The following is a 19,689-nucleotide window of genomic DNA, read 5'->3' as shown; positions in this document are numbered from 1 at the left end:
AATGATGCGCTAGTTATCATGACTAGGGGTTTAAATTAACCCCCGTTGCCTCCACCACATCCTGCTCCAATACCCAACTGTTGAACTTTTGAGGCCAGTTTTTCCAGCGGACCAGCAACCATTTTTTACCCTTTTCTCTCTTCTGATCTAGAATCTCCTCCACGTGAAAGACTTTGTCTTTACCCAACTGGACCTTCTGTAATTCCTTCTCATAAAAAGATCCCTCTATAAGATCCCCGTCATAATCTTTTAATTTGTAGACCGGCGGAATGCGTGGCAGACATTCGGTAACGGTAAACAACTCCGAGCTAAAGCCTTGTTCGTATTTTTTGTCGAAAACACCCCTCAACTTTGATATACGCACCAAGTCACCCACTAGGAATTTAAAAGTCATTTTTTTCTTACGGCGAAGTGGGAACAAACCATACATATTTTTAAAGACTTGAAAAGAGTTTTCCGAAGAGACCTCCGAGGGCTTCATACGTATAGTCTTATGGTAGCTGTGGTTGTAACCGTTTACTAAATCCTGAACTATGTCTGTATATCGGTTGGTGTTGTGAGCTGTAAAATAGCGCCACATCCGCTCTTTCAAAGTCCTATTAAAGCGTTCCACAACCGAAGCTTTCAAATCAGAGCCTGTAGCAAAATGTACTATATTATACTTATTCATTAGCTTCTGAAATGTTTGATTAAAAAATTCTTTTCCGCCATCCGTCTGCACTTTCTTGGGGGCGCCTCCTGCCTTCAAGATCGATTCAAAGGCCCTGGTCACCTCTGCCCCGCTCTTATTTTTTAACACCCTTACATAGGCTAATTTAGAGAAAATATCTATAACCGTTAGCATGTAGCGATTTCCATCATTTTTATCGGCAAGGGACTGCATGTCACATAGATCCGCCTGAAATTGGGATAATGGATGCGTAGAAAAAACTCTATTTCTTGGAAAATGTTTTCTTACAGGTTTATGTAGAGTGTAGGCATCTTGCTCTGATAACCATTCATTCACTTTAGCATCGCTTAACAGACTACCTGTTTCTTCGACTATAGCTCTCTGTAAACGCTCTTTACCCCCATAAGACCCGGGGTTAGAGGGATTATAATATATGTTTTTCAACAGCTGCTCAGCCATCCTTCTTGCCTCTCTGAGGTACAATAACTGTAATGAGCCACTTTCATATAACGACAACATTTCAGTTTGTGAATTTTTATTTTAAGAATGCAACAATTATTACGTATACAGACAATTCAGGATTTGTTGCAAGATACAAGTCCCCGTTTTCTCAACAATCACAGCATGCAACACCCTGTATATATTGTTTAGATTTACAGGTTTGTTTCGCTGAATTTTTAAAACACACACGTCTGATATATAAGTATATAAACAACAAATATGATACACATTCACATTAAAGGGTGGTTCAAACAAATAATGTAAAATCTTAGCCAAAGTTATTTCTAGTTCTTCAGAATCCTCAACAAGCCTTGATACCATATGTGACCATTGTAAACTCTCGCCCGTATGTCGGACATGTTTCATGATTTGCTCCATTTTTAACACACGCTCTACAATAACCCCTGTATTGTGGGTTGTGTAGAACTTTACATTGTTCACTTTATTTTCAATAATCTGATGCATAACATTTGTAAGGTCTCTCAAAAGAAAAAATGTATTTATTCGCTCAAACATCGTAGACACATAGTTACCCATAGCTCTAAATAAACAAAATGTCACTCGGTCTCTTGGGATTTATTGAGCCAGAAAAGCATCACATCAGCCATCACAGCTTCCCTGTATTTGTTGTCGTCCACCAGGGTGTGTCGGATTTCTTTGAGTTTCTCATGGATGAAGAGGGCCTCCTTCAGTTCATGTAGGAAGGCTTCGGTTACCCCGTAAACTCTAGGGATAGACGGCGCAATACCCATAGACTCCAGGGCGATGACCAGCGCTGGTATAAAACGGCAGGACCACAGTCTTTTCACCAGCTCCTCAAAATGATTGAAAAAGTAGTATCTAGGAGGGTCGTAGAGGCAAGGATGACGACGCTGGCTGGGATGATTGATCTCACAGCCGATGCATTTTTCTCGTATATATTCGCCAATCACCACGTTTAAAAGTGTAGCTACAGAGGCCTTGATTGTATCCACAAAAACAGTACTGGCCACCCCATCAAACACATCCTCAGGCTGGGTAAATGTCGGGGGTGTCACGGGTCTTGCCAGGGGTGCGTAGAGTGTAGGGCTTCGTGGCATAGAGTCTTTAGTGTCGGGCCCCCATGACGTAGTGGCTTCCTCGTAGATGGTCTGGAGATCCATGGTGTATGCTGAAATGAAGAACTGGCTGCTTTTTTCTTTTTATTGTAGAACAAGACCCTTGGGTATCTGGGGGGGCGGGGTTAAAGCATCCGCTTACTTAGTTTTCTTCTGACGCTGTATCTTCTTGAGGCTCTTTTGCATCGTAATCTTTACGATTCGTATATATTATGCACTTCTTTAAATGAACAAGGCTCTGACGCTGTTGGCTCTGTACAAAGAGAGCATCCAACGGTTGCAACATTTTCAATTCCAGTACATCCCAACTGTTAAAAGGAATAAGCAGACGCAGTCGGGTATCCCCAGTCAGGCCACCACCCCTAAGTTTGTGGTTTCGGATTGCCTCGGTGCCGATATAGAACTCCACGCTGCCGCACGGTCGGCCATTCTTTCTTTGTATTTTCACCCTGTGAAATATTTGTCCTGAGGAGTCCGGGGTACCTTCCCAACGGGTCTCGTGGCCCGTGAACACACTATACCCCTTGGTGATAAGGCTCAGTTCAGGACACACAACCTTGCGAAAAACCGACCAGTCTTCAACACCATATTCCAAGCCTACAGTCTGGTCTGTATATTCTTCTCCTTCATCTACCGTATAGAGGGTCACTCTACAGGCCAGGTAATCAAACCGATACCCCCACTGCTGGCCATTAGACATCAACACTTGATCTGTCAGAGCATTTGCTGGCGGTATTTGGGTTCTATACACATTTAAAAAACGTTTTTTTGGCGCATCATATATTGCTGGTTGATACTTTGCCCTTGCTCTATGGGCAACCCGAAGGCCTGTTTCAGTTGTTACAGTCATCACTGCTTTGGTACCGATCCCAAATTCCATGGTTATTCTTAAGATCTTGTGCACTCTTAAACAGGTATTGTTCAGCGGCTTTATAAGGGGCCTTAACCAACCCAAACCGTGAGAAACAGTAACAGGTTGACCTGACACATGGTCACTTACTCAACCCAGGGCATGCACCCTTCTACATGACATAGGGTCATAAATCATTACATAGGGTCATAAATCAGGCTTGGGTCATCAATCATTAACGGCCTGTCAAATGGACCCTTACTCACCCCATAGCCCCCACCTAACCAGGCTTGCCTGACCAGAAGACATGCACACGTCATCACTACATAGGGTTCACATAGAGTTCACATAGGTTCACATAGGGTCATCAATCAAAATTTTGACCCGTGACATCTACTTTATTCTCTCTCTCTCCACAATGGCCAAGACCAGAGAGCTGTGTAAGGACATCAGGGATAAAATTGTAGACCTGCACAAGGCTGGGATGGGCTACAGGACAATAGGCAAGCAGCTTGGTGAGAAGGCAACAACTGTTGGTGCAATTATTAGAAAATGGAAGAAGTTCAAGATGACGGTCAATCACCCTCGGTCTGGGGCTCCATGCAAGATCTCACCTCGTGGGGCATCAATGATCATGAGGAAGGTTCTGGGCTGATCCCTCGCTACACGGCAGGACCTGGTCAATGACCAGAAGAGAACTGGGACCACAGTCTCAAAGAAAACCATTAGTAACACACTACGCCGTCATGGATTAAAATCCTGCAGCACATGCAAGGTCCCCCTGCTCAAGCCAGCACATGTCCAGGCACTTCTGAAGTTTGCCTATGATCATCTGGATGATCCAGAGGAGGAATGGGAGAAGGTCAGGTGGTCTGATGACACAAATAGAGCTATTTGGCCTAAACTCCACTCGCCGTGTTTGGAGGAAGAAGGATGAGTACAACCCCAAGAACACCATCCCAACCGTGAAGCATGGAGTTAAAATATGATGTCCCTAGAACACATGAGATACGAGTTATAATATAATGTCAAGAACACCATCCCAGCTGTGAAGCATGGAGGTGGAAACATAATTCTTTGGGGATGCGTTTCTGCAAAGGGGACAGGACGACTGCACCGTATTGAGGGGAGGATGGATGGGGCCATGTATCGCGAGATCTTGGCCAACAACCTCCTTCCCTCAGTAAGAGCATTGAAGATATGTCATGGCTGGGTCTTCCAGCATGACAACGACCCGAAACACACAGCCAAGGCAACTAAGGAGTGGCTCCGTAAGAAGCATCTCAAGGTCCTGGAGTGGCCTAGCCAGTCTCCAGACCTGAACCCAATAGAAAATCTTTGGAGAGAGCTGAATGTCCGTATTGCCCAGCGACAGCTCTGAAACCTGAAGGATCTGGAGAAGGTCTGTATGGAGGAGTGGGCCAAAATCCCTGCTGCAGCGTGTGTAAACCTGGTCAAGAACTACAGGAATCGTATGATCTCTGTAATTGCAAACACAGGTTTCTGTACCAAATATTAAATTCTGCTTTTCTGATGTATCAAATACTTGTGTCATGCAATAAAATGCAAATTAATTACTTAAAAATCATGTGATTTTCAGGATTTTTGTTTTAGATTCCGTCTCTCACAGTTGAAGTGTACCTCTGATCAAAATGACAGACCTCTACATGCTTTGTAAGTAGGAAACACTGCCGATTTTGCAGGTTATCAAATACTTGTTCTCCCCACTGTACATGAGATGAGTAATGCAAGATATGTGAACATTATTAAAGTGACTAGTGTTCCATTTATTAAAGTGGCCAGTGATTTCAAGTCTATGTATATAGGCAGCAGCTTCATATGTGCTAGTGATGGCTATTTACCAATCTGATGACCTTGAGATAGAAGCTGTTTTCCAGTCTCTTGGTTCCAGCTTTAATGCACCTGTACTGACTGCGCCTTCTAGATTATCGTGGGGTAAACAGGCAGTGGCTCTTGATTATCTTTTTGGCCTTCCTGTGACATAGGGTGCTGTAGGTGTCCTGGAGGGCAGGTCTTTTGCCCCCAGTGATGCGTTGGGCAGACTGCACCTCCCACAACTGCAGGGCTCTCCAGAGGGTGGTGCAGTCTGCCCAACGCATCAGTTGCCGTACCAGGCGGCGAGACAGCCCGACAGGATGCTCTCAATTATGCATCTGCAAAAGTGTGTGAGGGTTTTAAGTGCCAAGCCAAATTTATTCAGCCTCCTGAGGTTGAAAAGGCGTTGTTGTGCCTTTTTCACTACTCTGTGTGGGTGGACCATTTCCGTTTGTCAGTGATGTGTATGCCGAGGAACTTGACGCTTTCCACCTTCTCCACTGCGGTCTCGTTGATGTGGATAGGGGAGTGCTCCCTCTGCTCTTTACTGAAGTCCACGATCATCTCCTTTGTTTTGTTGACATTGAGTGAGAGGTTATTTTCCTGGTACCACACTCTGAGACCTCATCTCCTCCTTATAGGCTGTCTCGTTTAATGTTTGTAATCAAGCCTACTACTGTTGCGTCATCTGCAAACTTGATGATTGAGTTGGAGGCGTGCTTGGCCATGCAGTCATGGGTGAACAGGGAGTACAGGAGGGGGCTGAGCATGCACCCTTGTGGGGCCCCAGTGTGGAGGAGGTGTTTTCTACCTTCACCACCTGAGGGTGGCCCGTCAGGAAGTCTAGGACCCAGTTGCACAGGACGGGGGTTCAGACCAAGGTCCTCAAGCTTAATGATGAGCTTGGAGGGTACCATGGTGTTGAATGCTGAGCTATAGTCAATGAACAGCATTCTTACATAGGTATTCCTCTTGTCCAGATGGGATAGGGTTGTATCGCATTGTATCGTCTGTTGATCTATTGGGGCGGTAAGCAAGTTGAAGTGGGTCTAGGGTGACATGACCCTTTTGACTAGTCTCTCAAAGCACTTCATGATGACAGAAGCGAGTACTACGGGCGATAGTCATTTAGTTCAGTTTTTATTTTATTTATTTATCCTTTATTATACCAGGTAACTTGACTGAGAAAACGTTCTTATTTACAGTAAGACCTGGGGAATAGTTACAGGGGAGAGGAGGGGGATGAATGAGCCAATTGTAAACTGGGGATTATTAGGTGACCGTGATGGTTTGAGGGCCAGATTGGGAATTTAGCCAGGACACGGGGTCAACACCCCTACTCTTACGATAAGTGCCATGGGATCTTTAATGACCTCAGTCAGGACACCTGTTTAACGTCCCATCCGAAAGACTGCACCCTACACAGGGCAGTGTCCCCAATCACTGCCATGGGGCATTGGGACATTTTTTTTTAGACCAGAGGAAAGATTGCCTCCTACTGGCCCTCCATCACCACTTCCAGCAGCATCTGGTCTCCCATCCAGGAACTGACCAGGATCAAACCTGCTTAGCTTCAGAAGCAAGCCAGCAGTGGTATGTAGGGTGGTATGCTGCTGGCATACCTTTGCTTTCTTGGGTACAGGAACAATGGTGGCCATCTTGAAGCATGTGGGGACAGCAGACTGGGATAGGGAGAGATTGAATATGTCCGTAAACACTCCAGCCAGCTGGCCTGCGCATGCTCTGAGGACGCAGCTAGGGATGCCGTCTGGGCCGGCAGCCTTGCAAGGGTTAACACGCTTAAACGTCTTACTCACATCGGCCACGGAGAAGGAGAACCTACAGTCCTTGGTAGCGGGCTGCGTCGGTGGCACTGTGTTATCCTCAAAGCAGGCGAAGAAGGAATTTAGCTTGTCCGGAAGCAAGACGTTGGTGTCCTAGACATGTCTGGTTTTCCCTTTGTAGTCTGTGGTTGTCCGTAGACCCTGCCACATACGTCTCTTGTCTGAGCCGTTGAATTGCGACTCAACTTTTTTTCTATACTGACATTTTGCCTGTTTGATTGCCTTGCGGAGGGAATAACTATACTGTGTGTATTCTTCCATATTCCCAGTCACCTTGCCATGGTTAAATGCGGTGGTTCGCGTTTTGCGGGAATGCTGCCATCTATCCACAGTTACTGGTTAGGGTAGGTTTTAATAGTCACTGTTTGGGGTTTTAGGCTGGGTTTCTGTACAGCACTTTGAGATATCAGCTGATGTACGAAGGGCTATATAAATAAATTTGATTTGATTTGGTACAATATAATTTCCTGAAACTCAGTATATTCATCAATATTATTCTCGGAGGCTACCCAGAACATATCCCAGTCCATGTGATCAAAACAAGTGTTGATTTTGTCAGACCAGCGTTGAATAGTCCTTAGCACGGGTACTTCATGTTTGAGTTTCTGCCTATCGGAAGGGAGGAGCAAAATTGAGTCGTGCTCAGATTTGCCAAATGGAGGGTGGGGGAGGGCCTAGTCCTGCTTTAAATGTAAATACGAAATAACCTTGTTTTGCCAGATGGCGTGCTGTGACAAGGACCTCCATTCTGGGGTGTTTGGAGGCTCGGTCCATGAAGCCATGACCGACCTCATTGCACTGTTGGGTGAGTTGAATCGGGTGTGCTGGGAATAGAATTCAGAGATATGTAGGTATGAAATTATTTCATAGGTATAACAAGGTTTGAAGCCCTCTGATAGAATCAAATAAAATGCTTGAATGAAATCTACAAAGTGCCTAGGAGGTTCTATAGGGACTGGGGGTTGAAGGACTGGGGTTTGTTTCCGGACAGGGCATAAGATATCTTTCCGGGGTTCATAATGCACCAAATAAAAGAAAACAGACAAACTGGGTGGGACTAGTTCTTTTCTCGCTGCAAAATTAAATCCGAAAACTGTGTCCCCCTTCAGGCTCCCTGGTGGACACGAAGGGGAAGATCCTGGTCCCGGGGATGTACGAGGAAGTGGCCAATGTCACTGACGAGGAGAAGAAACTGTATGAGAATATCGACTTTGACATGATGGAGTATGCCAAGGACATCGGAGCTGGGAAGCTCCTACATGACACCAAGGTATGGAGAGCATGTCCCTCTTCAAATACTTCAGAAATGCAAAAATCCTCTATTTCTACCTCCCTTGAATCAATCACTGACCTTAATTGGTTGGTTTGGGGGAAGTAATAGGGTGCTAATAGGGTGACTTATCCAATGTGCTTACGTATACATTTCTTAAGAATTCCAACAGGGCCAATGTCTGAAATGACAAATAACTAGATTTTAAAAGCAATGCTGGTTGATTCTCAGTCATTTGTAAGTGATTCATTCCCAACATTATCTGGTTCATAATGTCCTTTGACCTTTCCTCTGACCCTTGTCTGCAGGAGGCTATCCTGATGCACCGCTGGAGGTACCCCTCCCTCTCTCTGCATGGCATCGAGGGGGCCTTCTCCGACGTGGGTGCCAAGACCGTCATTCCCCGCAAGGTCATTGGCAAGTTCTCCATCCGCCTGGTCCCTGACATGGACCCCAAAGTGGTGGAGAAACAGGTAGAAACCTCCTAGAATTTAGGTAGAACTCAACTCTGATCAGGTTTTTAGATACTTTCCTGCTTTAGTTGTCTTTTAAGTCCAGATCTAGGATCAGTTCCCCCTACTTGAAATCCTAACATCTCTGCAAGTTAGGCTGACATATGAACAGTGGTAAAGGTAGATAAGCAACAAGTTTCTAGGATTGGGTCTTTAGGCCATTTATTAAAATGCATTTTTCACATTATTCACACTTAGATTTCGCTGCTTTAACTTCAGTAGCCTACCTCTCTTCTCCTAGGTGGGCTTGCCTACATGGGCGGAGGGAGAATCATGTGGCAGTTAACTTAAATATGAAATTAACTTAACTCAACCAACGTGAGTCGAGGTGCAATCAACCCATTTAATCATAAAGGAAAATGCCCTTTTATTTTCAATAAGTATTACCCATTTATTTGATTACCCATTTTAGAAAATAAATCTTGATAATGGAAAAAATTGGAGGGCGCTCAACCAACGTGAGTCGAGGTGCAATCAACAAATTTGATCATTGTAAAGTATTGATTACGTATTTATTTGCCTCTGCCTGCAAATCAGCCCCCCTAAAAAGTTACTGTATATTTCTCCATCTGAGAATCTCCCCAATCCTAAAAGGTAAAGAGAAAGTGCAAGTCGCTCCAACTCTACTCTCTTCAAACCGGCTCTAGCGTGTTGGCTGATATAGCCCAGTAATACAGATAACCTAATATAATTGGTCATGTAATAATCTCTGGTAATTTAACCTATTTCTTAAGTTATTTTTGCGCATTTGATATTGCTGGGACTACGGCTGGCAAGTGACTGTGTCACATACGCCTAAAATAACATTGCAGGATTGATGTTGGGTTTGGGACCAGTTCTTGCGGTAGCAGGTGGGAGTCAGACAGAAAGCCACCTGGTGCATACGGGGTGGGATAACCTTTTTTGGTTACTATACCATCAACAAATGTTTACCCCTGAAGTACCCTCGTGCATTTTACCAGTAGGCCTATGGTCTCATGAGTCTTCTCAAGTACCTCCTGTGGATAGGCCAAGTACCCCCAGAGGTCCTAGTACCCCTGATTTGGAACCACTGGTCTATTAGCCTGTAGTGCTGACATGAATTTTTAATTTTTTAAACAACCAATTGACCCAGTCAGATCAATTGACCGAACTATGCAATGTAGTAGGGAGTTGTAAACTCAGCAAAAAAAAGAGACGGACCTTTTTCAGAACCCTGTCTTTCAAAGATAATTTGTAAAAATACTAACTTCAGATCTTCATTGTAAATGGTTTAAACACTGTTTCCCATGCTTGTTCAATGAACCATAAACAATTAATGAACATGCACCTGTGGAACGGTCATTAAGACACTAACAGCTTACAGACGGTAGGTCACACTTATGAAAACTTAGGACACTAAAGAGGCCTTTCTACTGACTCTGAAAAACACAAAGAAAGATGCCAAGGGTCCCTGCTCATCTTGGGCATGCTGCAGATGTGGCCAGGGCAATAAATTGCAATGTCTGTACTGTGAGACGCCTAAGACAGCGCTACAGGGAGACAGGATGGACAGCTGATTGTCCTCGCAGTGGCAGACCACGTGCAACAACACATGCACAAGATCGGTACATCTGAACATCACACCTGTGGGACAGGTACAGGATGGCAACAACAACTGCTTAAGTTAACCCAGGAACGCGCAATCCCTCCATCAGTGCTCAGACTGTCCGTAATAGGCTGAGGGAGGCTGGACTGAGGGCTTGTAGGCCTGTTGTAAGGCAGGTCCTCACCAGACTTCACAGGCAACAACGCCGCCTATGGGCTCAAACCCACCGTCGCTGGACCAGACAGGACTGGCAAAAAGTGCTCTTCACTGTCTCACCAGGGGTGATGGTCGGATTTGAGTTTATCGTCGAAGGAATGAGCATTACACCGAGGCCTGTACTCTGGAGCGAGATCGATTTGGAGGTGGAGGCTCCGTCATGGTCTGGGGCGGTGTGTCACAGCATCATCGGACTGAGCTTGTTGTCATTGCAGGCAATCTCAACGCTGTGCATTACAGGGAAGACCTCCATTATGTGGTACCCTTCTTGCAGGCTCATCCTGACATGACCCTCCAGCATGACAAGGCCACCAGCCATACTGCTCGTTCTGTGTGTGATTTCCTGCAATACAGGAATGTCAGTGTTCTGCCATGGCCAGCGAAGAGCCCGGATCTCAATCCTATTGAGCACGTCTGGGACCTGTTGGATCGGAGGGTGAGGGCTAGGGCAATTCCCCCCCCCCAGTAATGTCGGGGAACTTGCAGGTGCCTTGATGGAAGAGTGGGGTAACATCTCAGAGTAAGAACTGGAAAATCTGGTGCAGTCAATGAAGAGATTCACTGCAGTACTTAACGCATACTTTTGATTTTGACCTCCCCCTTTGTTCAGGGGCACATTATTTAATTTCTGTTAGTCACGTGTCTGTGGAACTTGTTCAGTTTATGTCTCAGTTGTTGAATCTTGTGTTCATACAAATATTTACACATGTTAAGTTTGCTGAAAATAAACACAGTTGACAGAGGACATTTATTTTTTTGCTGAGTTTAGTTTCCAACAGGCCAATATTCTACATAATTTCCACAGAAAACTTGGTAAATAACTACAATGGTCATAATCCATTGTGCTCTTGCTTGTCTGGTCTGTTTGTTTTATGCCTGGTACATAAAAGAGACAGAAGAATGTGCGATCGAGAGGAATAGAACACAGTTGCTTCGCAAGGCATCTATACCTGACAATACATTATCTATGTGATTGATAATTGGTATTCAGCAGTCCTAAAAGTATGCCTTCTTGTCTTTGAGCTACTAAAATAGTTATTTTGTCAGACCGCATAGCCAGCAGCTCTATTGAGATGATTACTTGGAATGAGTCTTCAAATAAAACAAATGCAGTTTACGCATTCACTTATATATATTACACACACTCTTCAACTGTATCTGTTGTGAATGTATTGTAATGTGTTTGTAGCAGCAGCTAATGGGGATCCATAATAAATATTTTTTGTGTGATTTAGTTGTATTTATTATGGATTCCCATTAGCTGCTGCTAGTCTTCCTAGGGTCCAGCAAAATTACGGCAGTTATAAAACATGTTTTAACATTACAATACATTCACAACAGATTTCACAACATAAGTCAAAAGTTCACATACACTTTAGCCAAATATATTTAAACTCAGTTTATTTTTAGTTTTTACAGTTCCTGACATTTAATCAGAGTAAAAATTCCATCTTAAGTTAGGATCATCACTTTGAGAATATGAAAGATCAGAATAATAGGAGAGCGATTTTATTTCTTTCATCACATTCCCAGTGGTTCAGAAGTTTACATACACTCAATTATTATTTGGTAGCATTGCCTTTAAATTGTTTCACTTGAGTTAAATGTTTTAGGTAGCCTTCCACAAGCTTCCCACAATAAGTTGGGTGAATTTTGTCCCATTCCTCCTGACGGAGCTGGTGTAACTGAGTCAGGTTTGAAAGCCTCCTTGCTCGCACACGCTTTTTCAGTTCTGCCCACACATTTTCAATAGGTTTGAGGTGGCCACTTCAATACCTTGACTTTGTTGTCCTTAACCCATTTTGCCACAACTTTGGAAGTATGCTTGGGGTTATTGTCTATTTGGAAGACACATTTGCAATCAAGCTTTAGCTTCCCGACTGATGCCTTGAGATGTTGCTTCAATATATACACATCATTTTTTTTCTTATGATGCCATCTATTTTGTGAAGTCCACCAGTCCCTCCTGCAGCAAAGCACACCCACAACATGATGCTGCCACCCCTGTGCTTCACGATTGGCATGGTGTTCTTTGGCTTGCAAGCCTCCCTTTTTTTCTCCAAACATAACAATGGTCATTATGGCCAAACAGTTCTATTTTTGTTTCATCAGACCAAAGGCCATTTCTCCAAACGGTACGATCTTTGTCCCCATGTGGAGTTGCAAACTGCTTTTTTTTTTATGGTGGTTTTGGAGCAGTGGCTTCCTTGCTTGGTGGCCTTTCAGGTTATGTCGCTATAGGACTCGTTTTACTGTGGATATAGATACTTTTGTACCTGTTTCCTCCAGCATCTTCACAAGGTCCTTTGCTGTTGTTCTGGGATTGATTTGTACTTTTCGCACCAAAGTACGTTCATCTCTAGAAGACCGAACGCATCCCCTACCTGATCTGTATGACTGCTGCATGATTCCATGGTGTTTATACATGCATACTATTGTTTGTACAGATGAATGTGTTACCTTCAGGCGTTTGGAAATTGCTCCCAAGGATGACCCAAGTCTTGGCTGATTTTCTTTTGATTTTCCCATGTCAAGCAAAGAGGCACTGAGTTTGAAGGTGGCCTTGAAATACATCCACAGGCACACCTTCAATTGACACAAATTATGTCAATTAGCTGATCAGAAGCTTCTAAAGCCATGACATAATTTTCTGGAATTTTCCAAGCTGTTTAAAGGTACAGTCAACTTAGTGTATGTAAAGTTCTGACCGACTGGAATTGTGATACAGTGAAATAATCTGTCTATAAACAATTGTTGGAGAAATTACTTGTCATGCACAAAGTAGATGTTCTAACCGACTTGCCAAACTGTTTGTTAACAAGAAATATGTGGAGTGGTTGAAAAATGAGTTAATGACTCCAACCTAAGTTTATATAAACTTCCTACTTCAACTGTAAGTCTTTGACTTAAGGCAGTAACGGGCATTCACTACTATCATGGGACTTTCAATTTTTAATTTTTAATTCTGTGTTAGCATTCAACCCACAGTTAATTTAAACTTGAAAAGAATTGTAGATTTAATTTTTATATATATATATATATATATATATATATATATATATATATATATAATTGAACCATCTTCAAAAAGCACTGATTGCTCAGCACATTTGCCATACACAGAAATTCCCGATTCCAGTTTTTTACATTATTTAGTAGGCAAGTCAGTTAAGAACAAATTCTTATTTTCAACGACGGCCTAGGAACAGTGGGTTAACTGCTTTGTCAGCTCAGGTATTCGATTCAGCAAACTTGGTTACTGGCCCAACACTCTATCCACTAGGCTACCTGCCACCCCAATCTGAATGTGTATTTTCTTTTCATTACTGTTTATATAATATTTTATCTCAATGAGACTTTAATATGAAGGCCAAAACATGTTTAAAAATATATATAATCCTCTCCCATCAAGGTTACTGGCCACCTGGAGAAGAAGTTTGCTGAACTAGAGAGTCCCAACAAGCTCAAGGTGTACACGGGCCACGGGGCCAAAGCCTGGGTGTCTGACTTTAACCATCCCCATTACATGGCTGGTAGAAAGGCCATGAAGACCGGTGTGTGGACACACAGGCAAACTCTCTCTCACACACACACACACACACTGGTCTTACTTAAATATTTATAATAACGTGTTGAGCAATAATGCCTGTCTTTCCCTCTTTTCTACAGTGTTCGGTGTAGAGCCTGACCTGACGCGGGAAGGCTGCAGCATCCCAGCCACCCTGACCTTCCAGGAAGCCATCGGCCGCAACGTCATGCTGCTGCCTATGGGCTCGTCTGACGACGGAGCACATTCCCAGAACGAGAAATTCAACAGGTAGGCTGCCACATGTATTTTTTTCTATGTCTATGTCTGGAATGTTTACCATGGGACAACGTGCAAGATTTGACACGCATACACCACACGCTGAGGTCCTGGACCATAACTAACACTTTACTCAGTTAAATCAGGTGTGTCACTGCTGGGCTGCAACACAAACTTGCTCACCTGGTGATTTCCCCCAGGAACTGTATTTAAGAACACTGCTCTATTGTCAACCCATTTCTATAAACCTCAACAACGTATCAGAACTATAAGCAGTAGGTAGCCTAGCCATCCTGACCGGTTGCATCACTGCCTGGTACGGCAATTGCTCGGCCTCCGACTGCAAGGCACTTCAGAGGGTAGTGCGTACAGCCCAGTACATCACTGGGGCAAAGCTGCCTGCCATCCAGGACCTCTACCCCAGGCGGTGTCAGAGGAAGGCCCTAAAAATTGCCAAAGACCCCAGCAACCCCAGTCATAGACTGTTTTCTCTACTACTGCATGGCAAGCGGTACCGGAGTGCCAAGAATAGGACAAAAAGGATTCTCAACAGTTTTTACCCCCAAGCCATAAGACTCCTGAACAGAACCAAATGGTTACCCGGACTATTTGCATTGTCCCCACCACCCGCCAACCCCTCTTTTTATGCTACTGCTACTCTCTGTTCATCATATATGCATAGTCACTTTAACCATACCTACATGTACATACTACCTGACTAACCGGTGTCTGCATATAGCCTTGCCTATTGTAGCCATTTCGATGTCTCGTTTGGAACGTTTGTTTTGAAGGGGCAGTGTCCTTTTTCAAAGCTTCTCAATGACATACTTTAGAAACAAAAATGTATGCAATACAATGCAATTCTAAAGAATAGAGTAATGACTTGCATTGCTAAATTATATTACACAGCTTTTGAATACATTTTCAATTTGGCTGGCTAGTCCATGTGGTTGTGGAAAACACTGGATCTATGGTATGTCTTGTGTACATCACTGAATTAAACAACATCTATGTAAATGTATATGAATATATGTCTATGGTTTACTTTCAGGACCAACTACATCCAGGGCATCAAGATGCTCGGCGCATACTTCCACGAGGTCTCCCTGTTGGAGTAAATGAACTAGCCAGACCTGAGTGAGATGTGTCCTTCTACCTCCAGAACTGTGGACCGAACTGTTTAGTTTTCTATCCAATGCAAGTTGCATAATGTTTTCCATGAACTGCTGCTGCTGTACAGCAAAATGGAGCCTTTAAGATCTTCCTTAGTCATTTGTAATTTTGTCTTCCATCAAGAAGATAAGTAGAGGAAAATAATATAAAAGTATTGATTATTGTACTGTAGATGCGTCATCTACTGAATCAGAGTGTTCTAGACAAGATCTAAACCAAACTCGAAGGAAGTGTGAACAGTATACCCCATTACACTTCCATGTTGTGGTGTATTTATGAATGTGCTAACAGACACCAGTACACCTACAGAATACACACTCATTTCCTCCATTTGGGGGACTTGGCGATGATATTATACCTGACTATTTTTCTATCTTAAGATGTTAGCTTGTTTGGGAAACCTCCAACTGTAATGGAAAAAAGCACACCATCTTCAACTCCTATTTTATTCCTGTTTTAAATATTATGGGTAATCATTTATGAAGCCGAACACTGCATGTCTTAACATGTAGAACAGAGAAATACACACACAGGACATAGCCATAGACATCTGCAGATATCGGATGCATTTGGAAGTGATGACAATAACGCAATACTTTTGCATAGCGTTGAATATTACAGTATACAAAATGGCTTCTTGATTTATCCATTCAGGGTTCTCTTAACTGGAACTTGACTTGTCACAAGCCAATATATTCAATAAATCATAACATGAGTCTGTGTTTTATTATGCTTTAATATCTTGAATTCCCACGTCATGCCAAAGAAAACCGAATCAATACATTTCAAATGTGATTTCGCCTTTTATTTTCTACCGTTTTTACAAGTGTAATGTGACAATGACCCTTCCCACTTGGCACACTGGTTGAATCAACGTTGTTTTTTGAGTGTGAACCCATTGCACCTTTTTGTTTGTCTGAATTTGTAGGTTTTGCGCACTAACCAAGCTTCAGGGAGAGTGATTTTTTTTTTTTTTAAATCAACGTTTCCACGTCATATCAATGAAATTTCTGTCCAGTGGGCTGAGGCTCAATCCCAAACCGATCACTCCTCCTTTTGGCCCTTTATTTGACAGTCATCATGACAGGGAGTCAACAGGAGCCTAAGGACAGTGGCGGGATCGGTTAAGGATTTAACCTAGGAGTGACAATGGGGTTGATGTTCCTACCCAAGCTACAGGATGTGCCCTTGGTTGATTTTGTGTGTGCGTGCAGCGGTGGAAAAAGTACTCAAATATCATACTTGAGTAAAATTAAAGATACTTTTACTTGGGTCATTTGCTATTAACGTGAGTCACCCAGTAAAATACTACTTGAGTGAAAGTCTAAAAGTATTTGGTTTTAATTATACTTAAGTATCAAAAGTAAACTGAATTGCTCAAAAGTTAAAGTATCAACCATTTCCAATTCCTTATATTATGCAAACATCAGTTTTTTTTTTTTGACGGATAGTCAGGGGTACACTCCAACACTCAGACATAATTTACAAACGAAGCATTTGTGTTTAGTGAGTCCTCCAGATCAGAGGCAGTAGGGATGACCAGGGATGTTCTCTTGATAAGTGTGTGAATTGGACCCTTTTCCTGTCAAAATGTAACGAGTACGTTTGGGTGTCAGGGAAGATGTATGGAATACAAAAGTACATTATTGTCTAACTTCTTATGGCTGCAGGGGCACTATTGAGTAGCTTGGATGAAAGGTGTCCAGAGTAAACGGCCTGCTCCTCAGTCTCAGTTGCTAATATATGCATATTATTATTAGTATTTGATAGAAAACACTGAAGTTTCCAAAACTGATGTCGGTGAGTATAACAGAACTCATATGGCAGGCAAAAACCTGAGAAGAAATCCAAACAGGAAGTGAGAATTCTGAGGTTGGTATATTTTCAACCCATTCCCTATTGAAATCCCATTGGGATATGAATGAAGATTCACGTCCTAGGGCTTCCACTAGATGTCAACCATCTATAAACATTTGAATGAGGCTTCTACTGTGTTATGGGACAGAATAAGAGGGAAATGAGTCAGACTACTGGCAGAGAGCCATTTCCTGGTCATGCACATACCACATATCTTCCTGCGTTCCGTTCCTCAAGACAAAGGAATTCTCCAGTTGGAACTTTATTGAAGATTTTTGATAACATCCTAATGATTGATTCTGTACTTAGTTTGAAATGTTTCTTCGACCTGTAATATAACTTTTTGAAGTTTTGGTCCGAAGATATCAAACGCGCTAACAAAAGTAGCTAATTGAACATAAATAATGGACATTATCGAACAAATCAAGCATTTATTGTTGACCTGGGATTCCTGGGAGTGCATTCTGATGAAGATAATCAAAGGTAAGGGAATATTTATCATGTCATTTCTGGTTTCTGTTGACTCCAACATGGCGGCTAATTTGACTTGTTCTGAATGCCGTCTCAGATTATTGCACGGTTTGCTTTTTCCGTAAAGTTTTGAAATCTGACACAGTGGTTGCATTAAGGAGAGGTATTTCTGTAATTCCATGTGTATAACTTGTATTATCATCTACATTTTCTGTATTTCTGTTGAATCGATGTGGCTATGCAAAATTTTGGAACTAGTGAACGTCATGCGCCAATGTAAACTCAGATTTTTTGATATAAATATGAACTTTATCAAACAACACGTATTGTGTAACATGAAGTCCTATGGGTGTCATCTGATGAAGATCATCAAAGGTTAGGGATTAATTCTCTCTGCTTTTTGTGACTCCTATCTTTGGTTGGAAAAATGGCTGTCTTTTTTTCTCTGGCTTGGTGGTGACCTAACATAATCGTTTGTGGTGCTTTCACTGAAAAGCATATTTGAAATCGGACACTGTGTTGGGATTAACAACAAGATTACCTTTAAAACAGTATCATGTACATGTATGTTTGAGGAATTGTAATTATGAGATTTATGTTTTGAATTTGGCGCCCTTCACTTTCACTGGCTAGTGTCATACCATCCCGTTAACGGGATTGCAGCCCCAAAATTAAGAATGTAGTAAAGTAAAGTTTGCAAAAATATTAACAGTAAAGTACAGATACGTGGAAAGTTGAATGACATGTAACCAGTGGGGTTGTCCTGTTGTAGACAGGTGGTCAGATGCATCCCACTGGGCATAGATGTCATTTCAAGGTCTTTGTTTTGATTTGCATTTTGGTAAGAGTTTCAAATAATGTGAAATCTTTGGAATTAAGTTCAATGTTGGGTGAATATATATTTTTTGGGGTTAATCCAATCAGTTATCCAAGTTGATGCAACATAACACACATTTTTTTTGTGTGTTGTGAAATTATGTGGAAACAATGTTGACTCAACCAGTTTTTGCCCAGTAGGATCCTCCACACCCCAGAGGTGCAGAAACCATACTGCGAGAGGAGGGACGGGCTAGCACTTGACAATAGCAACATAAAACAGACTACCCATTCTGATCTTCCCAATGGAAAAACAACTGAAATGCCGAGGTACAGTCTGCATTTGTCCAATAACAACAGTTATTTACCAAACATTTTGCTAGCGTGTGCCCTAATGAGCATGACTCATATCTCTGCCAGTGAGTATTTTTTCATAAAATAGAAGTTTCCCCTGCAAATCTAGGATCAGATTAACCAGCCCCAAATCCCATCCTTGACCACTAGGAGGTAGAGAGAAATCTGATCCTGGACCAGTGGTTTGGGACAAGTTCTACCAACTAGTGTTTTAGAAGGAGGAAAAATGAAGTACCTGTCATGATATTTGTATAACTAAGAGAACCAAGGTCCTCACTTCCCCAAGGCCTCCTGCGTTTGTGGCATTGCCATAGACATTACTATTCAGATGTGTTCGCTTGCAACGGAGAAGCTGAACGTGCCCGGGAGCATGCGGTTAGCACTGGTTTTCTTAAAACGCTACTAACGGGAGAGAACATGAATGTTGTGCTAAATTAGTCGATTGCAATGTAAAACTCAGAAGACTTAACCAGTGATTTAGCTGATCTCATGTTGATACTAGACCGCAGCAATTTTCTTTATCTAGGTTTATTCCCGCCCCCAATGAATAACAACCTACCAGGAACATCCATAACTGATGAATGTAAAATACTAGTAGATGTATGCAGCATAAGAATATGAGTAATAGGCCTATACTTCAGTCAAATGTTTAATCTTAAATGGTAAAATAATGTGCCATTTGAAATAACTTTTATTAAACTACATTTGATAAAGTACATAACTCATTCACAATTGGGTTGATTTAGTTACACATTTCAAATATGATCAGTGCAGGGATATCCCCCCATGCTTTCTAGGCCAGCTGTAATTAGATTTGGCTAAACAAACATGAGTTTTCCAGTAATAAGAT

At 42.5% G+C, this 19,689-nt stretch overlaps 1 protein-coding gene across 2 annotated transcripts in view; it reads left to right on the top strand.

Annotated features, from left to right (window-relative positions):
- The window catches only part of LOC109903118 (cytosolic non-specific dipeptidase-like), a 43,265-nt gene extending 27,209 nt beyond the window's left edge, over positions 1 to 16,056 (top strand). For both annotated transcript variants that reach the window (XM_020499741.2, XM_031788658.1), the window contains 6 exons: positions 7,519 to 7,603; positions 7,908 to 8,068; positions 8,377 to 8,541; positions 13,776 to 13,917; positions 14,033 to 14,180; positions 15,220 to 16,056. In XM_020499741.2, the coding sequence (XP_020355330.1) occupies positions 7,519 to 7,603; positions 7,908 to 8,068; positions 8,377 to 8,541; positions 13,776 to 13,917; positions 14,033 to 14,180; positions 15,220 to 15,286 (768 nt within the window). In that variant the 3' untranslated portion in view covers positions 15,287 to 16,056. The remainder of the gene's footprint in view (positions 1 to 7,518; positions 7,604 to 7,907; positions 8,069 to 8,376; positions 8,542 to 13,775; positions 13,918 to 14,032; positions 14,181 to 15,219) is intronic.
- The last annotated feature ends 3,633 nt before the right edge of the window (positions 16,057 to 19,689 follow it).

Source organism: Oncorhynchus kisutch, linkage group LG14 (genome assembly GCF_002021735.2).
Source record: "Oncorhynchus kisutch isolate 150728-3 linkage group LG14, Okis_V2, whole genome shotgun sequence".
Lineage (NCBI taxonomy): Eukaryota > Metazoa > Chordata > Actinopteri > Salmoniformes > Salmonidae > Oncorhynchus > Oncorhynchus kisutch.
This window is presented reverse-complemented; position numbering and strand designations above follow the sequence as displayed.